The sequence below is a fragment of the Cardiocondyla obscurior genome, linkage group LG01 (genome assembly GCF_019399895.1).
Source record: "Cardiocondyla obscurior isolate alpha-2009 linkage group LG01, Cobs3.1, whole genome shotgun sequence".
NCBI lineage: Eukaryota > Metazoa > Arthropoda > Insecta > Hymenoptera > Formicidae > Cardiocondyla > Cardiocondyla obscurior.
This window is the reverse complement of record NC_091864.1, coordinates 2,622,393-2,640,545: the sequence shown is the minus strand read 5'-3', so window position 1 is coordinate 2,640,545 and position 18,153 is coordinate 2,622,393. Positions and strand designations below refer to the sequence as shown.

Below are 18,153 nucleotides of genomic sequence, written 5' to 3'. Positions count from 1 at the left end.
CACACTATTTTAATAACATAGACTTGGTCTTCTTCTTTTTTTTTTATTTAATTTATTAAGTAACTAACAGATTTATTAAGTAACTTTTATTAAGTAACTAACAGATTTTTTAATAAAATCTGGTTTAAAAAAAATATACTTGACCATAATATAAGCTATACTGCATGTATAAATAATATTTTTGGTAATGATATAGTTATAAGCGTAACTATAGAAGTATAAGATATAAAAAACATTGTAAAGCACGAAGAACAAAAAATAATATCTATAAAAATCAACTTTTTGGAATAACTAAATATATTTAAACAAATCATCGTGCGTTACGCATGTGCTATCGATAAATACATTAGCACAGCAGGAAATGACGAGGAAAAATTAATTTATTTCTGTTGGTAATGAAATTCCGAATGAGGTCGTGAGGCCAGTCAGAATATCCTTAGCGTTACGTTTGCCAGTAGTTCTTTTTCGGTCTTTCATAAGCGCGTTTCAGTGCGGCTTTGTTTCGAGAAGTAAGTAAAATAACGTTTATTTATCCCTAAAAAGTGACGGATGTACACGTACTTGCATTTTCCTTCCACTTGTATTTACGTTTTTTTCAGTTTATTTCTTGTTTTAATCTACCGAGACATTTATTAACTCTGAGTTTGAATTCAACTCTTCTTCACAAATTTCGAAACAGCTTTATATCTGTTTTAATATTGATAATTATTTGCTTATGATTTATTATACAATATACTATAATTAAAAGTTATATTTAGTGTGCTATTAAACGAACAAATCGTGTGATAAGTATTTGCAAAATATGCATATTAACATTAGGTATTTTATATAGTATTATGTATTTTATATGTTAGTCGTAATATCGACATGAAAGAAATCACGGAAGAGAATGATAGCGTTGGTAAAAGCACCAATGAAACACAAAAAGGGAGTATAAAATGGACTGCGGTTCTCTTTTACATCTATCTTCACGTGTTCGGTTTGGCCGGATTGTACTTTGTATTAGTCAAAGCGAAGTGGATGACGGTATTCTACTGTGAGTATTGCAAATTTTTACATAAACATAAAATAATGTAAAAATAGAATTATAATTAATTTTTTCTTGTGAATCTGCCTAATTTTCGAATAGGCAGAAAAAACAATATTTAAGCTGAACTGTTATTGTCATTAAATATTTTAAAAGATTTGCTTATTAATTTATAATTTTAGTTTTATTCCTCGTCACAACGAGCTCAATAGCGTTGACAGCAGGTGCTCATAGACTGTATGCGCATCAAACATTCGTCGCCATATCGCAACTGAGATTTTTACTAGTGCTAGCACACACTATAGCAGGAGTGGTAAATAAAAAAAAAAATTAACTACCCCGTCTGAATATTTAAAACGTTATTTAAGTATTTTAATGACTTAATATAGTTCCAATTAAACGAAAATATAATTAAAAAATTTGAAGAAAAAATCGTTTACGTCGTAGCAGACTTATTTGTAATATTTATTAAAATTCTCATTAATTTTATTTTAATAGTTAAATAACTCGTATATTTTTTTTTGATAAACTTGAATTGCGCGATACTCATCATTTATACATTCAAATATGGCTTTATCACAGAAATCGAAGTCACGCTCGTTAACATATTTGGCACATGTATACATACAAAGAACGTTCATGATAATTTACTATAATTAAAAAGCCTAATGCCAATCTAGGACCATACACTTGGGAATACAAAAAAAAAAAATAATGACGGTGCAATAAATTGAAAGCAGACTTCATCTAGCATTACTAATTAAATTTTCTTTTTGTTTTTTTCATAGGGCTCGATATATGATTGGACATTTTGGCACAGATTGCATCACAGATTTTATGGCACTGAAAAAGACCCGTTTAATCATAAAAAAGGATTTTTTTATTCTCACGTAATCAGTAATCTTATGTCAGCACCCTCTGATTTAAAATCATATGCGAGGGACATTGATATGCGCGACGTAGATATGGATGGTTACATATGGACCCAAAGAAAGTACGTTCTTTTGATTTATAATTCATACGTATCGCCGGAGTAGCTAATAATTTAAAATACATAATATTTAAACAAATATGTATATTGCGTACAGGCTCTACTGGATACTCTTCATCGTCTTCGGACTTCTACTGCCCATTCAAATACCTGTGAAATACTGGGACGAATCGTACACAAATTCATTTTTAATCATTGGCGCAGTACGGTTGTTAATAACAACGCATATTTCGTGGCTAGTAAACAGCGCTTTATTGGTCTGGGGCTTGAAGAAAGGAGACAAGTCGATATCTACTTTTAATATTAATTATACATATTTTAGCTCGAATATTAATAATTTTTTAATTATTTGTTTGTTGGACTTGTTTCTAATTTCTTCGTGTTTCAGGTTCCCGGTCGATGACAATTCGGTCTTTTTTCTGTCAAAGTCCTACTGGCTGAACTATCATTACATGCTACCTTGGGATTGGAAAAACGACGAGTTCGGCACTTATGAAACGGGATTTATCACGTTCGTCATTAAAATGTGGCGCGAGCTTGGATTCATCAATCAATTGAAAACCGCAACGAGCGATGATGTGCGAGAAGCTCTTTATAAAGTCGCCACATCGAAAATGACGATGAACGAAGCTTTGGATGAGATAAAACAGAATGCAGAGGAAACTGCTTACAAAGAAAAATTGATATATCGCCATTAAAAAAAAAAAAAAAACTTTAAATAATAAATCAATTTAGTGAAATTACTATTTAAAATTAATATTTCTAAAATTTATTTTAGATAATGAAAAAAATATACTTTTAAAACTTTTTACGTAAAATATTTAATTACAATTAATTATTTGCAGCAATGTAATTCTTATTTAAATCTCGATGTATACTAATCATCATGAAATAAGTATAACCGATAAACTTAATGTTTCTAATAAAAAAAAAAAAGTGATACTCGCTAAACTGAAATACTTACAACTGTTTATTCCGGCATTGCGTTTATGGCAAGTTCACGTATAAATGTTAAAAAATTAAATGTTTGAATTAAAGATTTAAATCCTAAGTAAAGATACGTAATGCATTTTCATAAAAATATATTTTATTAAAGACTTAATAATCTAATTATTAACGTGACAGCTCATTGTATACAGTACATTGTGTACAATACAGTCATGTAATTTCTTACGCTTATTTTTTTATAACAGCCGGAATAATTTTTATAATTTTGTGCTCTCGAAGTAAAAAAATATTGTAAAATTAAATTTTTATCTGCTAAGAAGAAATATCTTGTAAGGCTTCGTATCAGCATCCAAAAACCGCGTAATGTTTGCCTTACGGAATTACGATATTTAATACATGTACAGCTCGAAAGACAACATCGGGAGGAATAGAAGTTTCATTACTTCTCCTTACATGAATAATTTCGAACCATTTAAGAGTTTTATAATTTTTACAGACCCAAAAGTATAGTTGAAAAGTTACTTGAAACCTTTTTTGTAATTTATCCTACAGTTGTTGAAAAAAAATCGTAAGTATTTTCTAGGCGGAGCACTTTGAGATAGCATTAAGTTTTTTTTTTTATTAACTTTAACTTTAAGAACAAAATAATAATAATAAAATGTTAACAGTTGGCCAACCTGCCTTCCCTACTTTTTAAAATAAAAAACCTTATTGCGTTTTTACATGTAGTATCTCATGAAAAAAGAAAAATGTATTAAATTTACATCGAGAAAACGTATTTATAATATTTTCTGAACAGAAAATAAACGTGACGAAACAGAAATATGTTCTATGCATATTTGTATCGGGAAATATATAATCGTTTATTTAACTAGAGAGAGAAACAACGAGGTTCGACAGAAATCACAACTTCTCTCGTTGTTTTACAGTTTTATATTAAAAACTGTTATATAAAAGTTATTCTCAAATCTTACATTACGTTGACCGATATAAACTAAATGATAAATTAATATACACATACGTCGTACGTTCATCATATTCGCAGCTTCATTACATTAGATAATTACGTTCATTTTGGTTTACGCAAATCTATCCCTATATTAACACAAACCATTTTTCTCGCAAATATCTTTCTCCCAATTAGAAACATATAAATTGCTTATCATAGAAATAAGTTACACCAAATCCATTATTACAAACTTACAAACTAATTTTTATAATACGATAAACGTGAAGTATACTAATAGGAACTAACTAAAAGAAAAATTACAAAAATGTGATGCTACTTTAAATACGTAAAACAAAATTAATATTTTTTTTCGTTTTATCACAAAAATAAAAACTTACAGAATTTTCATACAGTAATAACGTCGAAAGAAAAGAAGAAAATATAACTTTTAGATTTGTCGAAGAATAATATTTCGCTGATGTTCTGGACGATGCAGTTCTTTGTCAAGTTAATTTTGATTTAACAAGGCAAGTATTATCAAGATTAATATTTGATTTAGAAAGCTAATAGTAAGAAATTATTCATTTTGTTTAAAAAGTGCAATGTGTAAAGTTTAGTTATCTAGTATTAGATATATATTAAAATTGAGCAACAGTTCACATTTTTTATATAAATTCTTAAAAACGATTTACATTTCTATTCAATCAGATTTGTAATTTTTGTGTTACGTTTAAATATAAATTTTTTTTTTGTTTTTTAACACCGTAGTATTATATTTTCTTTTTATTTATGCGATACTTTCAAAGGCAAAAGTACAAAATTATTATATTTAATCAACGTGTCAATTATACAAATACATGTGTATATATCCTCGTTATACTTATATCTTAATAATAACAAATTACGTGAATTATACAAATTGCTCGATAACTTTAATTATCTTATTTTAAACTAACTCTACGTTTCAAAAAGAGATAAAAAAAGCTTACCGAGCAAACGTGAGTCGTCTAATGATCCAGAACACCACCGATACACCACTTTACAATAAGTCCTGCTCGGTTACTAGACTTTTGAAAACTATATGGAACCTGCCAAATAATCTTACACCGTCATGTCGAAGCAACGACAGTTGTGAGTCCTGGAGGTCGATTTAAATAGTACTCTTTTTATTAAATTTCTTCAAACAAATCAATTTTCTGTCCATCGTGGACGAATGCCAAAATAAACCTTATTTGATTAAAAAAAAAAAAGAAATCTTGTATACGTAGTATTTTACTGATTCTTCGTATGATGATGCGTTACAACTGCCCCGTCTCTTTCTTCTTGCGTCTGATCGTTATCACCCCAACCCCATAACTCGTGGCTGCCGTCCCCTGTTCTTTCTACTCGTTTCCTTACCATGTCTTCAGACACGCTCTTCAAATCGTAAGCCCAACCGATCTTCGCAAAGAAGTCGATGAAGGCCGTTGTAAAGTTAACCGAGTAGTGACCAAACTCAGCCGTCTTGTAATCCCACGGGAAGACGTGATGGTAATTGTGCCAACCTTCGCCGAGAGCGAATATGGCAACGCCCTTATTTTCCGATGGATTGATATATCTATATTAAATAAAAACATCAGTTATAATTAAATAATGTTGAGCACACCGCTACAAAATTAAATATTTCGGGTGGGTCTAATAAAAATTTGAACGATAGAAAAAGAAAAGGCTGGATAGCTTTCCTTATCAAATAATAATTAAAAAGAGATACATATTTAATTTATTGCTTGAGGTGTATTAGCGCTTACTTGTCGTAGGGTTTGTTGCCGAACATATGAGCCGCGGAATTCACCAGCCATGTCATATTTAAAGTAAAGATGTAACGAAGAATCGTAGGAATGAAGTAAGCATTCGTCCACGTTTCGTTCCAAGCTAGGACCGGAATGACGGTTGGTAAAATAAAGCACATCAATGGCATCAATATAGTGTAATATCTGAAATTAATAATCAATTTATTAATATGGATATTTCTTTGCCGAGGAAAGAATTATTTCTTAGATTAGATAGATTATTTCTTAGATCGATATTGACAAATTTTTCGTACCTCTTTTGGAATGCTAATATAGGATCGCTCTCGAGATCGCTCAGGTCGATATTCTTGCCCTTTGCCTTGACTTCCGGGTGTTTCCTACAAAGTAGCCAGCCGATGTGCGAGAAAAAGAAACCTCTCTTTGCATTGTGCGGATCGGCGTCGGTCTCGCTGTATTTATGATGAACTCTGTGATCTCTCGCCCAATCAATCGCGGCGTCCTAAAATTCAACAAAATTATATATCTCAATTAATCTTAATAAATGTATAAAATAATTTTAACTGTTAATACAGTATTACATTTACAAGTGATGTTTGTTTAAAATTAAAAACAATGTTAATGCAAAGCGTACAACTCGTTGCACGTAATTCGATATGAATATGGAAAGAAAATGACGTAGACGACGTCAGCGAAAGTCAGACTTCAAAGCATTGTAAAGTTATGCCACCGGTAATCAGCTAAAGGTCTAAAAATGACGTAGTTCGACGTAGTTTTTGTAGGTTTACGTTGCCGGCTGTGAATGCATTAATGAGAGAGAAAAAACAAAAAAAGAAAAAATTTTAATTTGCTTCTTTTGCATCAAAAGCGATTCCGAAGTATTTCTGGCCGCTTATATACAATTTATATTATTCTATCTCACTTACATTTTTTTTTCTGAATATTTATGTTCCGATAAATAAATGCAAATAAATGCTAAAATTACGCGCACGTGCTTTCGTCACAAGCATTACGTATTGTTCGTTCATGTAATATGGAAATACTTTTTTTTTTTCTTTTCGTAACAATACTTATTTGGTAAATAAATCAAATAATACGCACGAATGATTCATTATCCTATTTCGTGCACGCGACGTGTGTCTCAAAGCCGACGTCACATTACACGTATATGAACGTGATTTATTTTATATTTTATTAGCTACATGAATATATCAATTCGTGATTATGATCGACCGACCGCCATATATCGTTAATATACATACACGGTCAATTAATATTCGTCGTCATATTGTAATTAAAAAATATCGTACGAGCAAAATTAATTACAAACTGTTCGTCTTTTCTATCACTGTCCGTGAATCTTTTCGCTCGTTTTCAAAATCTCGCTATAACATTGTTTTTTTTTTTTTTTTTTTTTAAGAAAATTTGCTTACCTGGAAGGCAATGGTATTCATAATAACAAGAAGCAGCTGAAGAGGCCATTTGGCTTTGTACGATCGATGTGCCCAGAGTCGGTGAGCTCCGGCTGTGATTCCCAAGCCGCTGAGTTGATACAATAAAATTGCTGCAATCGAGAAAATCATGATGTTACACGCAGGTCTCTTGTCGTTTACTCTGACGATCATCAATCTTCGCGGAATAACTGCTTCGCGGCAAATTGCATTACGAGATACGATGATTGACAACGCGGAAAAGATAATTCGTTAGTAAGACAAAATATCGAAACGCTTGATGGTAACAATCGCGTAAAAATACAGCGCGTTAAGTGTAACATATAATTTCTACAATAAAAATTACATTAGTAACGTACAATCGATTAGGTAAAATAAAAATGGGGAGAAACAAAAAATTTATCGCGCCAACGGGTCAGTCTCGTTCGAAGGAGCCTTAGAATTTTTCAGCTAATTTAATTAACGCCTTACTAATTAGCATCGCTAAAAAGCTTACGTAAGTGTAAAATTAAACAAAATATTACTATTAGCGAGAGGAATGTGTTGACGAAAATTAACTTTTCATCTAAATATCAAATAATCACATTTGCGAAAAAAATTCATTGTCAAGTATTTGCAATAAATTATGAAAAAAACAAGTTTTTTTCTAATAATTTTTTTTTCTTTTTTATTTTAACTAGCTGGATTATTCGGAGAATTCAAATTTGTTTTTTTTTTTATATTAAAATCCGATTTTGAATAGCAAAAAATATAAATAATATTTCCCGAGACAATCGAGATAATCAATTATTCTAATTACTTACCGAATGCGACGGTCAGCAATTTGGCGGACGTGAACGACAGATAAACTCCGTAAAGGGCGCCGAGATGCAGAAACGCGAAAACAGAGATATTCCTCCAAACAAGACGCCTAACATATTTTGGTTTATCCTTGGGCCCCTCGATCTGCGGTTCGCCGAGAGTCTCATCCTCGAATAACACTCCCGTCGGAGTACTCGTTATATTCGGTGCCATCTTCGCGTCAAATCTATAAACAGTTGCATAAAAAATATTTCATTAATTTCTTTTCCAAAAAGAAAAAGGAAAAAAAAAAATCGTACAAAGTAAATCTTACAGCGTCATCGTGACTCCAACGAATTGTATTCAATTGTATTTTGTTTCATTATTTATCAATCATTCATATTAATATTTTGTTCTTTGAATTTATTATAATATATTACTATTCTTGGTTTTAATTCGTCGTCGTCATATTAAAATAACATATACAAGTAAGCACCTGAAAAATCGAGAAAAATTTTGAAATTAAAGAAAAAAATAAAAATAAAAAGAAAATAAAAATTACAGCACCGAGATATTTAAAAATAGTAGAAGAGATCTTTAATCATCAATGCTAATCCTCATTTGGGAATTTATTTAATAATTCTTACTAATTACAGCACCGAGATATTTAAAAATAGTAGACGAGAATTTTAATCATCAATGCTAATCCTCATTTGGGAATTTATTTAATAATTCTTACTAATAAATAATCTGCAAATTTACGCACGGACCATTATGCTTCAAACTTAAATTGATCTTCTAAAAGGACCAAAGTCTTATATAAGCCGCGTCAGACTTAAGCTAATTTTATCAACTTCGTACATGCATTTCATAAATATAATTAAAGACAAATTTACATTTATTCTAATGAAAGTCGCTGTTGAAAGTAAAATTTCTTTGGCGAGCCTGTCATGACGACAATTATATCTGCGTACAATATTCGCTTGACGAAGCTAAATAGCTCGCGTAATATAATATCGTCGTAATTATCGATATTCTACAAGTATAAAGTTTCAAAAGCATTTGAAACGCATGGCAGTGTGTCGCGTGATGCAGGAGCGATCGATAAAAGAGAGAAAAAAAAAAAAAAAGAAAAATCAGTAACAGCAACAGCGATTTTATGAAGCACAATTAAACATATAGGGCAAGTACAAGTGCTATTTCCAGCTTCTTTCCCTTTTTCACGTCTATCGCGAAAACAATTTCGGCGCAGAGGCGAAACTCACAATAATCGCGGCTCGCAATTACATAATCGAAGACACGGAAAAGGTATTATAACGGCGTACACTCTCCCAGGTGATGCGTGACCTGGAAACGCGAGGTAGAGACGATTACGTCGCGCGTGCACGCACAAGCGCACCGGTCTATCCGTTAATTGGCATTCGGTGCAGTCGGTGGCCCCGACGACACCAATTCCGGGGAAATGACATTTCCAAGACTTTCACTATCGCTCGGTGTTACCGGCTGACGTCTCGAGTATCCCGGTTGAAAAGAAACTCATATTGCCGAGCACGATCTATCAGTGACGGCCAGCGAAACCGCAACGAGCGAACATGAGACGCGATAACGGACCTACGGCTTCTTACTGTTACAGACGGCGAAAATCATTTCTCTCGATCGTTCTCGCGAGTAGAAAAAGAAAACAATAGTCGAAAGGAAACCTTTTCTTTTATATTTTCACGACCAGTTCGATGATATTACCCGTCCGTGAATTATCGGTCCCGGGCCGTCTTCTCTCTCGATTAATCGTCCAAGCCTCCGTACGTGCCGTATCCCGCAGCCTTGAACTTTATCGATGGTACGCGCCGGCCGTGTCTGGGAAATCCGCCGTGTTCCGTGACCGCGAACGTCGCAGAGGAACGAGGGACCCGGTAGTGGCCAGGTCGAGGACCGTTTATCGACTACCGGCTGGATCCTCGACGTCGGTGGACGTCCGTCCTCCGCTCCAAGCGCAGACTCACGCGGGCGCCGGGACGCCGACGATATTCTCGTCGACCGCCGTCTGCCTGCGTCGGGACGTTGGTATCCGCCAGATCAACTGATCCTCCGAGCAAAAACCCGATCGTTGGGATAAGGCATGCTCGCTTGCCTTCGACGCGAATCGAAACCACGAGTTCGCGCGAGAGCGTAATTAATCGACCTACACGGGGATCATGTTCTACTAAGAATTAATATGGGGTCCAAGTAGTTTAATTAGAATTTTAACGCTGCGCTAGGCAAATGCTAGTATAGTGTTTAATCTTGTAATTTCAAGATGATTTATAATTACTTACATAAGGACACCAGAGGAATTTTCAGTAGAACGTTCTTTTTTTTTTTCTTTTCGTTTATTAAGCTGATGAATGCGATAGATTTTTAAGTACATTGTACGTTTATATTATAATCTATATTCATTGACGGAAGCTCTGGTGATTATGTACCGACTGTAGTACTTGAAATGAGTATAAAATAAGGTTGAGGACGCGGCCTCGAGAACTCAGCTTGCTCGAACCTTGATCATTGCCAAGGCTGCCGAGAGCTTCGCGGTCACTTGCGTCTATTTTATATCGATCGATCTAGTACAATGATATCGTATCAATTAACAATGATATAATGCTGTAATGAACAAAGAAAATTTATCATCTGCCATCGTACGATTTAATATTTATAAGTGCATTTATCGATTAAACGTTATAGTCATTAAAAAAAATATATTAATTAAAAAAAAAAATGTTTTAACAAACTGTAAAATTATTTTTTAATGTTAAATGCACATGTATGTAATTTAAATTACTATTATTAAAATCTGAATTTGATATATATATATATATATATATATATATATATATATATATATATATATATATATGCAACGTATACATCAATTATTACAAAATTGTTTATACGTTTATCGAAGTAAAAAATATCATTAATAAATTATTAATAACTATATGTATGGCGCGAAACTTGCAAAAAACGAATAATTGCTATAAAAATCTTGTTTGTCTTTTTTTTTGCATTACTAACAAGAAATACTGCGCGCTTAAATGCGCATAATTGTTAATTGATACAATAATTGGAATATTATGTTTCTTCACGATACGATCGTGACTCCAAATTATGTAAAATGTAATAAAAATACACTTTCGTAGGTAGGTATAATTGATATTTGCATAACAAATCGTTTAAAAGATTCGCTAATATAATGCGCATAGTTATTTTTAAACTGCAATCGAGATAATTAATTCCCATCAAGAGCGAGATTATCTAATTTAAATTCTAAAATAAATTTCGATAATTAAATAACTCAGATAATGTATAAAATCAAGAATTGTAGCGTTCATTTAATATTTTTTACGTTAATATACTATTTAGATTAATAAATATCATTAAAGAAAAGCAATGTAATACAGAATAGCGCATATAAAAATCTGTGACATGAAATAATCTAACACATGAAATTTTAATTGCGTTAAGAAATTAAGTGCTAGGCGTCGATTTTCGTTCTTAGTTATTACCGCTATTTTCAACAAATGCATGTAAAAAAACCTCAAAAAAAAGCACTAAAAACATTATAACAATTAACCTTACTGCATCTAAATTTAAAATTTGTTGTGATAAAACGCAGACACTAATTACAATATTCACGCATATTCATATATCATGTAAGTCTAAAGACAGTCACGTGGCAAAAAAAAAAAAAAAATAAGCTTTTTAATCTTTTTCCTATTTTGAAATTATAATACTTACAGCTTAAGAGCTTTTGATAACAATTGCAAAAGTGATCGGCTAAATGAGCGATTAGCTTCAAGGTTCAACTTCGAGTCCTTCGTTCATCTCAAGATCTCCCGAATCATTACACGCGATCTCTGTCTGGCTCGCTCCCTCTCTCTCTCTCTCTGTATTTTCCCATTCAGTCTGCTCAAAATCGCGTTATGCCGGTTGCGGTAGGGGGGCTTGGGAGGGAATAACCGTCTGATATAGTACGAGTCGGCCGTCCACTCGTACCAGACCTCAGCTGAGATCGTCTGAACCAATAGAATCGCGTCGCACAGCTCTCGCCACCTGAGACTAGCGAATGGTGACGGGGACGGAAGAAAACAGAGCAAACGCGCCACACGAGCTCTTCACGAATATCGACCGCGCATCTATTACTGAACTACTGACCATTTTTATAGCGCTGCTTAAAAAAGAAAAAAAAAAGAAAATGGACAGGAAGCGGGGGAATCTTTTCCGGCGATTACGCAATAATTTAAACAAATTCTTTCTGACCCTACTGTCGCATATATTCAGATAAATTTTACAATTTAAAAAAGTAATCAATTAGTAGATAAAGCATTAGTAATCGTATAAACTCGTTGATAAATCATTAATAGTTGGCGTGATTTCGCGGGTTTATTAGCCGTCGGGGGTGATAAGATATAATTTGTATTCATCAGCTGTTTTCCAGATATGTCGAATTTCTCCATCTCATCTGCTCCATAACGTAAACTCGAGTGTAATAGTTCATGCGGATAATGGTCGGGTAATGCTCGATGACCCTTGCATCATACATCGTATGATCATTATCTCGCGTGATTCACACATATGTGTTACGTACGCACATCTATATATACATATATACGTGCAGAATATGCAGTTCTTTTTACTATCGATTAATAAAAAGTAAAAAAAAAAATTAATATCATTGTTTAGATCAGAATATTCTTTCAGCACGCAACACTATTTTTTTTTTAATTTTTTTTTACCGGAATAATTACACGTCTGTCTTTCTCCTTATATTGTTTAATTTTTTTTTCGCTATTTGAAGAAGTCAATTATTCGAAAACGTTTTAGCCTTCTTGATCTTTATCCAGCTGAAATCGAAAGAAGCATCGCGTAACGTAGGCTTTATTCGTGCACGCATCTCACGCGACCACGTGGATGCGAATTGCGTACACGTCGTACCGGAGATGCGATCGCATTGGTCGACCGCGGCTCGTACGACCGCGTGGTACGCTTCTGGTACCCGTCGCCAAGTCACACATACACGGGGCTTATCGTTGAATCGCCACGACGAACCAGTTTCTTTCTAAATTCGATGTTAAACTTTTAATTCAGTTTTGAAGATTTACATAGATAAGCGAAGTGCACACTCACTCGCGCACCTTATCGCGAAGGTTTGACAATAGATAGCTTTTATTTGTACTACTTAACATTGACCGGGCGATGAACTGTAAATGTGTGAATGCGCGAATTTGTATGTATGAGCGGATCACGCGTGTAACGGCTGCTCATTTTATGTTTTGCCACTTCCTCATACGTGCGCTTCGTATCACGTAAACCGCGCGATCTGGCCACACTAACTGATCACGCACTTGCATTGTGACACACGAGCAAGTATTATTAGAGTACAAAATCGGTTATTGAAATTAAGTACTAAGTACACACGTTCTTGGTAACATTTTTTTTTTCTTTCTTTTTTTTTTTCTTGTATCGCAAGCTTTGATTATGAAATGGAAAATTAATTAATATTTACAGTAACAAGTGCACTGTCTTTTTTTTTTATTTACGAGTTATTTATTAGAATTTGATTTTTTTTTTTTTTAATTTAGAAGATTAAGAACAAAAGAATATATTAACTATATTATATTTTATTATATAAATATATGTATGTAAGTTATAAATTTTGAAAAAAAAAAAAAGAAAGAAAGACTTTTTAATCATTTATAATCTGTCGCCAATTTATAATCTTGTCGTCGGAAAGATTAAGTGTCGACCTTTCTTTACGTATACGAGAAAGTTAAGGAAATAACCATTACGACACGTGATCTGCAATCCTGTGTATAAATCTAAGCTTCTCGATATTTTTCAAACGGTGTCACGCCACATCAAGTCACCCCGGAAACAAAAATATACGCTTTCGCCGAAGACGTTACAAATTACATTGCTCGTTTTCAGCACATGTATACCTTCGTAAAAAAAAAAAATTGTATCGTTTGTTAATACGTTCGTAAAAAATATAATGACAGGCGATACGTATATATATCGCTGTTGACTGAAACATCGCGGAAATTGTGCTAGAGAGAGAGAGGGAGCGCTCCACAATGCGTTTTATTTTCTTTCATTATTTATGCTTACATGGAGAAAATAATATTGGCGAGTGAACGATAATATCCAACGATTATCTAGACAATTAGCTCCCCAACCCGGTCGTTCTCTATGAAGCGTGCAACAGGAAACACTTGATTGCATCGGAGAGAACGCGACGGAGGTATTTCGCAAATGTACGCTATTCTTTGCAAATTTAGCCGTTATCAAACGCACGCGAAGATCGTGCCGCTTCGTAGCTCAGAGAATATTACAAAAATTAAGCATTTCGAAATTTCGAGCAATTAAAAATTATATTTAAAATAAATTCTCTCCACGGGAGCGCGACTTTACAATAATTCAATAAAAATCAAAATAAAATAAAATAAAATATATTCGTAACCGCCTTTTTATCAAAATTGAAAAATCTGCTTAATCAACGTTAATAATAATTAACGGACTTTGGATTCGCATAGAAATACGGACTCGTCCACGGCGGATGAACCGATGGCTCAATGTATCGAGAGCAGTAGGTATACAGTAACGGTGCATCTTATGTTAGTGGAAAGTTTAGGAACACTTGGAATAAGTATAGTCGTCCAGATACACCATAAATATTTCCGTCTGTCTTAAGTGCGAGAAAGAAAAAAAAAAAAAAGAAAAGAAACTGGGTTCTTTCACGTTTTTATCATATCGCGAAATTATATGATGCTACGCGTACCAGTTGGTGATAGTCGCTCGTGACAATTAGCATCCGTGGATTTTAGTAGACGCACTTAAATTTACTGCTTACGTGGAAAGGCACCTATTAATATTACTTTTCTCCCGGGAGATATATTTAACAACAAAGGGAAGCTACCCAGCCGCAATCGTGGCTGATAACGCGTGGGTTGGAAAAGAGCAAACCTTTTGCATTAAAATCTATGAGATTCCCGCGGCGAGCGCATCACGCGGCTGGTCGATATATCTTTTGTCCCCGTACGTAATGCTATATTTGACTTGGTCTTTTTTTCTTTCTTTCCTTTTTTTTTCCCCCTTTTTTTATTTTATTTTTTTCTATGATGCAGAAGCAACGGGTATTACATCACACTACATTTTTTATGTCTTATTTTTTAACAAACACGATTCAATGCACAAAAAATGTGCATTTTTTCGTTGAATTAATTTCTACGGAATAATTACGTGCGTTGAAAACAAAAATTCTATACAATTTTTATAGAATGAATTGACATGAAACTTGAAGAAAAGGAAAAAAAAAGGGACGACTTGCAAATGAAATTTATTCCAATCTTTCTAATTTCTTTTTTTTATCGATGTATAACTGTTAATGTATTAACTAAATGTACGTATTCAATTGTATTTGTAAGTTACAGAAAGATAAATAATGCATGAAAATTCCAATGCACAAAATTTCACAGAACGCGTTTTTTTTTTTTAATCTTTTTATCCTACGTTCCATCAATACAACGTGCTAATTTTAATGTGCTAATATTAATGTAAATTATGTCCTATTTATTTTATTCGAATGATGACTATATGTATAGTCGTACAAACTCTATCATTTCTTTTTTCTTTTTTTTTTTAATTTCTATTTCATTCAATTATGCCGACACTGTTCAATAATTTAAATATTTAACACATACATATTTAACTCATCTTTTAACGCTCCGAGTCCCGACTTTTACTTTGATTAAAACAATTTTTAATGAAACCTATATTAAAAAAAAGACCATACAGATAAATAACTTGGTAATTAAAAAGATCTGCGAAAATACCGATCAGATAAACGGAAACATTATTTCCACCGTAATGTTCACCAAAATTAGACTGCAGAAGTATATTTAAATCGTATTAATTCACCTAAAAATTTCGCCGTTCGAGTTAACATTTTAGTAAGCGAGCCGTCCGAAGGGAAGGGTAAAATCTTTTGTCGCGTCGATTGATTGAAAGCCGGTAGGGAGCAATTACCGTTAAGGGTAGTTCAAGCTCGCGAGTAACGACCCTTTCTACCGAGATGAGTTAACCTAAGTCGGTTCGACTTGCGCTTTATTTTAATACTTAAAACGAGAAAGAAACGAAGTGCAAGTCAAAGCCCAGGATTCAACTTAATTTCCATTAAAATAAATATGAATAATCGAAAGTTATTATTTACGAAAGTATTAACTAACCTATTTTTTCGAAGACTCGCTTCGTCCCGAAGTCTGGCGATGATAGAGCTCTTCTTTTCGACTGGCAAACGCGACGGTAGACGAAAGTAACTGGCGACTGTTTCGCTTCTCAACCCTTGTTGTCGGCGAGGTGTATCGTTGACAGATGAACTACGATCGACGTTGGCAAAAGAACTGAAGAAGCCGGCACTATGTCTGAGAGTTAAATATTACTGCCGGCGCTTGAAGAGAGAAAGAGACTACCGGCGATGTTGGTGGCACCATCGCGTGCTAGTACAGCAAATCAACGAAACCGGCGCTGCAGCACGTGATATTCTCATGTAGGTCCACGTGCAGGTCCGAAGGTGCGTTAAGCGTGATTCATGACGTGTTTAGTGTTAATGAAGTAGCATCGTTTATTGTAAAGCTTTTACACGGTGCTTTACGTGGAATGATTAGAGTACCGGCTGTTACTCGTTGTCGATTAAAAATCGTAAAAGTCATAGCAAATTAGATGACTTAACCAACTAAATGAGACCGTCAACGCATACATTAATGTCGTTCTGGCGTTTATAAATGAGAAAATGATATAGTCGTTCGTATTTTTTTTTTTTTATTTTTTTCTTTTATTAAAAATAATTGAATTTATTAACCTAACCAATAATTAAAAAAAGTTAACAGATAACATTATATTTATTAATTATATAAATTAATCAATTTTACTTTTAATTGTTTTATTGTAAGCCCCTGTTTTTGCAATAGCAATCTTTATTACTGCACGTGTTAATAACATGATGATTGATTCGAATTTTATATGTATGTATGTATGAACTAACACCTACGCGTACATATATAATTATGTTAACGGGCTAACAAGAAATAATTTATTTAAACAAATTTAATCAATTGCATGTATTTTAAATATTTTATTTATGGTACGGTTAAATAATTGGTATGGTATGGTGTGGTTAAATAATTGTGGATAAAATATTTAATAATAAAAAAAAATGCGTATTTAAATTTATGCACACAAACATACGAGAGCAGACGTTCGAGATAATTTAAGGACTCGATATGAAATGCGCGCCAAAAAAAGAAAAAAAAAACAAAAGTAACATATACGGTTAATGTTGAATGTGGCGTGATTTATGCAGATAAGATTAAAATACTGTTTCGCGGAAGTGTGTCTAACAAAAAAAACAAAGTTTAATAGGACTTCGCATCTTGACACTGAACTTTTAATCGCATAAATTGGCCGGCGCGATAATAACATTGCATAATTCTTATATTAAAATTGATATCAGATCATTATTTTTAAATAGACGAATTAGAATTATCTCATCTACATACATTCAAATGGAATATTCATTTTTACGATAAAGTAATGATACGCAACTTTTTTTTTTTCCTTGTTTTTAATTAACTATAATTGATAATTAAACAACATTAAGAAAAAATAATTAAGAGTCACTCAGACGTATAATTGGTAACGTAAAAGAAAAAGTTCTAATGTGATTAATAAGTTCCGCGGCATGCAGCGTAAATTTTATCATCAATTTTTGTTTTACGGGCAACATAAATTAAAAATAACTTGTAATTGGTTTAAGGTATGTGTATAACATATATTCTCTTTAATTAGCGCATTAGTCACAGCCAAATTGTTTAATAAAAATAATTATCTAATGAATCTTTTTGAAAGGAAAAAAAATTTTTCTACGTAGCTCCGAGCGTATTTCTGCGCTGTGCAATAATGAGCGATCTGTTATTATTGTCTCGCCACTTTCCAATGCTTTTGTTTATTTTCTTTTTTTTATCTCACAATCTTTATCGTAGAAGAGTGAGTGGCATATTTTAATTGCTCGTCACAATGTTTGGAAATTTACATGCTCGGACATTTATAATGACTTTTGGACTCCTTTCACGTGAGCGTAGACTGCGATCGCGTTGCACGTGAAATCGATCATGTATGTCATTGGCTACAGTAAT

At 33.1% G+C, this 18,153-nt stretch overlaps 2 protein-coding genes across 4 annotated transcripts; one reads left to right on the top strand and one right to left on the bottom strand.

Moving 5' to 3' along the window:
* The first annotated feature begins 369 nt into the window (after positions 1-369).
* Positions 370-3,633, top strand: LOC139107891 (acyl-CoA Delta-9 desaturase-like). The gene is made up of 6 exons (XM_070665816.1): positions 370-509; positions 855-1,036; positions 1,210-1,340; positions 1,816-2,021; positions 2,116-2,301; positions 2,407-3,633. The coding sequence occupies exons 2-6, from the start codon at positions 868-870 to the stop codon at positions 2,714-2,716; spliced, it is 1,002 nt and encodes a 333-aa protein (XP_070521917.1). The 5' UTR covers positions 370-509; positions 855-867; the 3' UTR covers positions 2,717-3,633.
* A 171-nt stretch (positions 3,634-3,804) lies between these two features.
* On the bottom strand, positions 3,805-16,386 carry LOC139107424 (acyl-CoA Delta-9 desaturase-like). 3 transcript variants are annotated; one of them, XM_070665131.1, is made up of 6 exons: positions 16,189-16,386; positions 7,957-8,180; positions 7,136-7,266; positions 5,999-6,204; positions 5,703-5,888; positions 3,805-5,512 (listed from the first exon to the last, which is right to left on the bottom strand). In XM_070665131.1, exons 2-6 carry the CDS (start codon positions 8,165-8,167, stop codon positions 5,188-5,190), a joined length of 1,059 nt encoding a protein of 352 aa, XP_070521232.1. In that variant the 5' UTR covers positions 8,168-8,180; positions 16,189-16,386; the 3' UTR covers positions 3,805-5,187. The 3 variants fall into 3 exon arrangements, with proteins under 3 accessions (XP_070521232.1, XP_070521315.1, XP_070521145.1); XM_070665214.1 differs by lacking the exon at positions 16,189-16,386 and adding an exon at positions 9,674-9,820; XM_070665044.1 differs by lacking the exon at positions 16,189-16,386 and adding an exon at positions 8,268-8,410.
* Between the last annotated feature and the right edge of the window lie 1,767 nt (positions 16,387-18,153).

Excerpts from the sequence above, each read along its gene's own strand:
- LOC139107424 (XM_070665044.1), bottom strand. Across the intron at positions 7,267-7,956 it reads ATTGCTGACCGTCGCATTCG|CAATTTTATTGTATCAACTC; the intron begins GTAAGTAATTAG and ends TCTCGATTGCAG. Across the intron at positions 6,205-7,135 it reads TGAATACCATTGCCTTCCAG|GACGCCGCGATTGATTGGGC; the intron begins GTAAGCAAATTT and ends GTTGAATTTTAG.
- LOC139107891 (XM_070665816.1), top strand. The coding sequence starts at position 868 with ATGAAAGAAATCACGGAAGAGAATGATAGCGTTGGTAAAAGCACCAAT. Across the intron at positions 1,037-1,209 it reads GTGGATGACGGTATTCTACT|TTTTATTCCTCGTCACAACG; the intron begins GTGAGTATTGCA and ends TTATAATTTTAG. Across the intron at positions 1,341-1,815 it reads CACACACTATAGCAGGAGTG|GGCTCGATATATGATTGGAC; the intron begins GTAAATAAAAAA and ends TTTTTTTCATAG.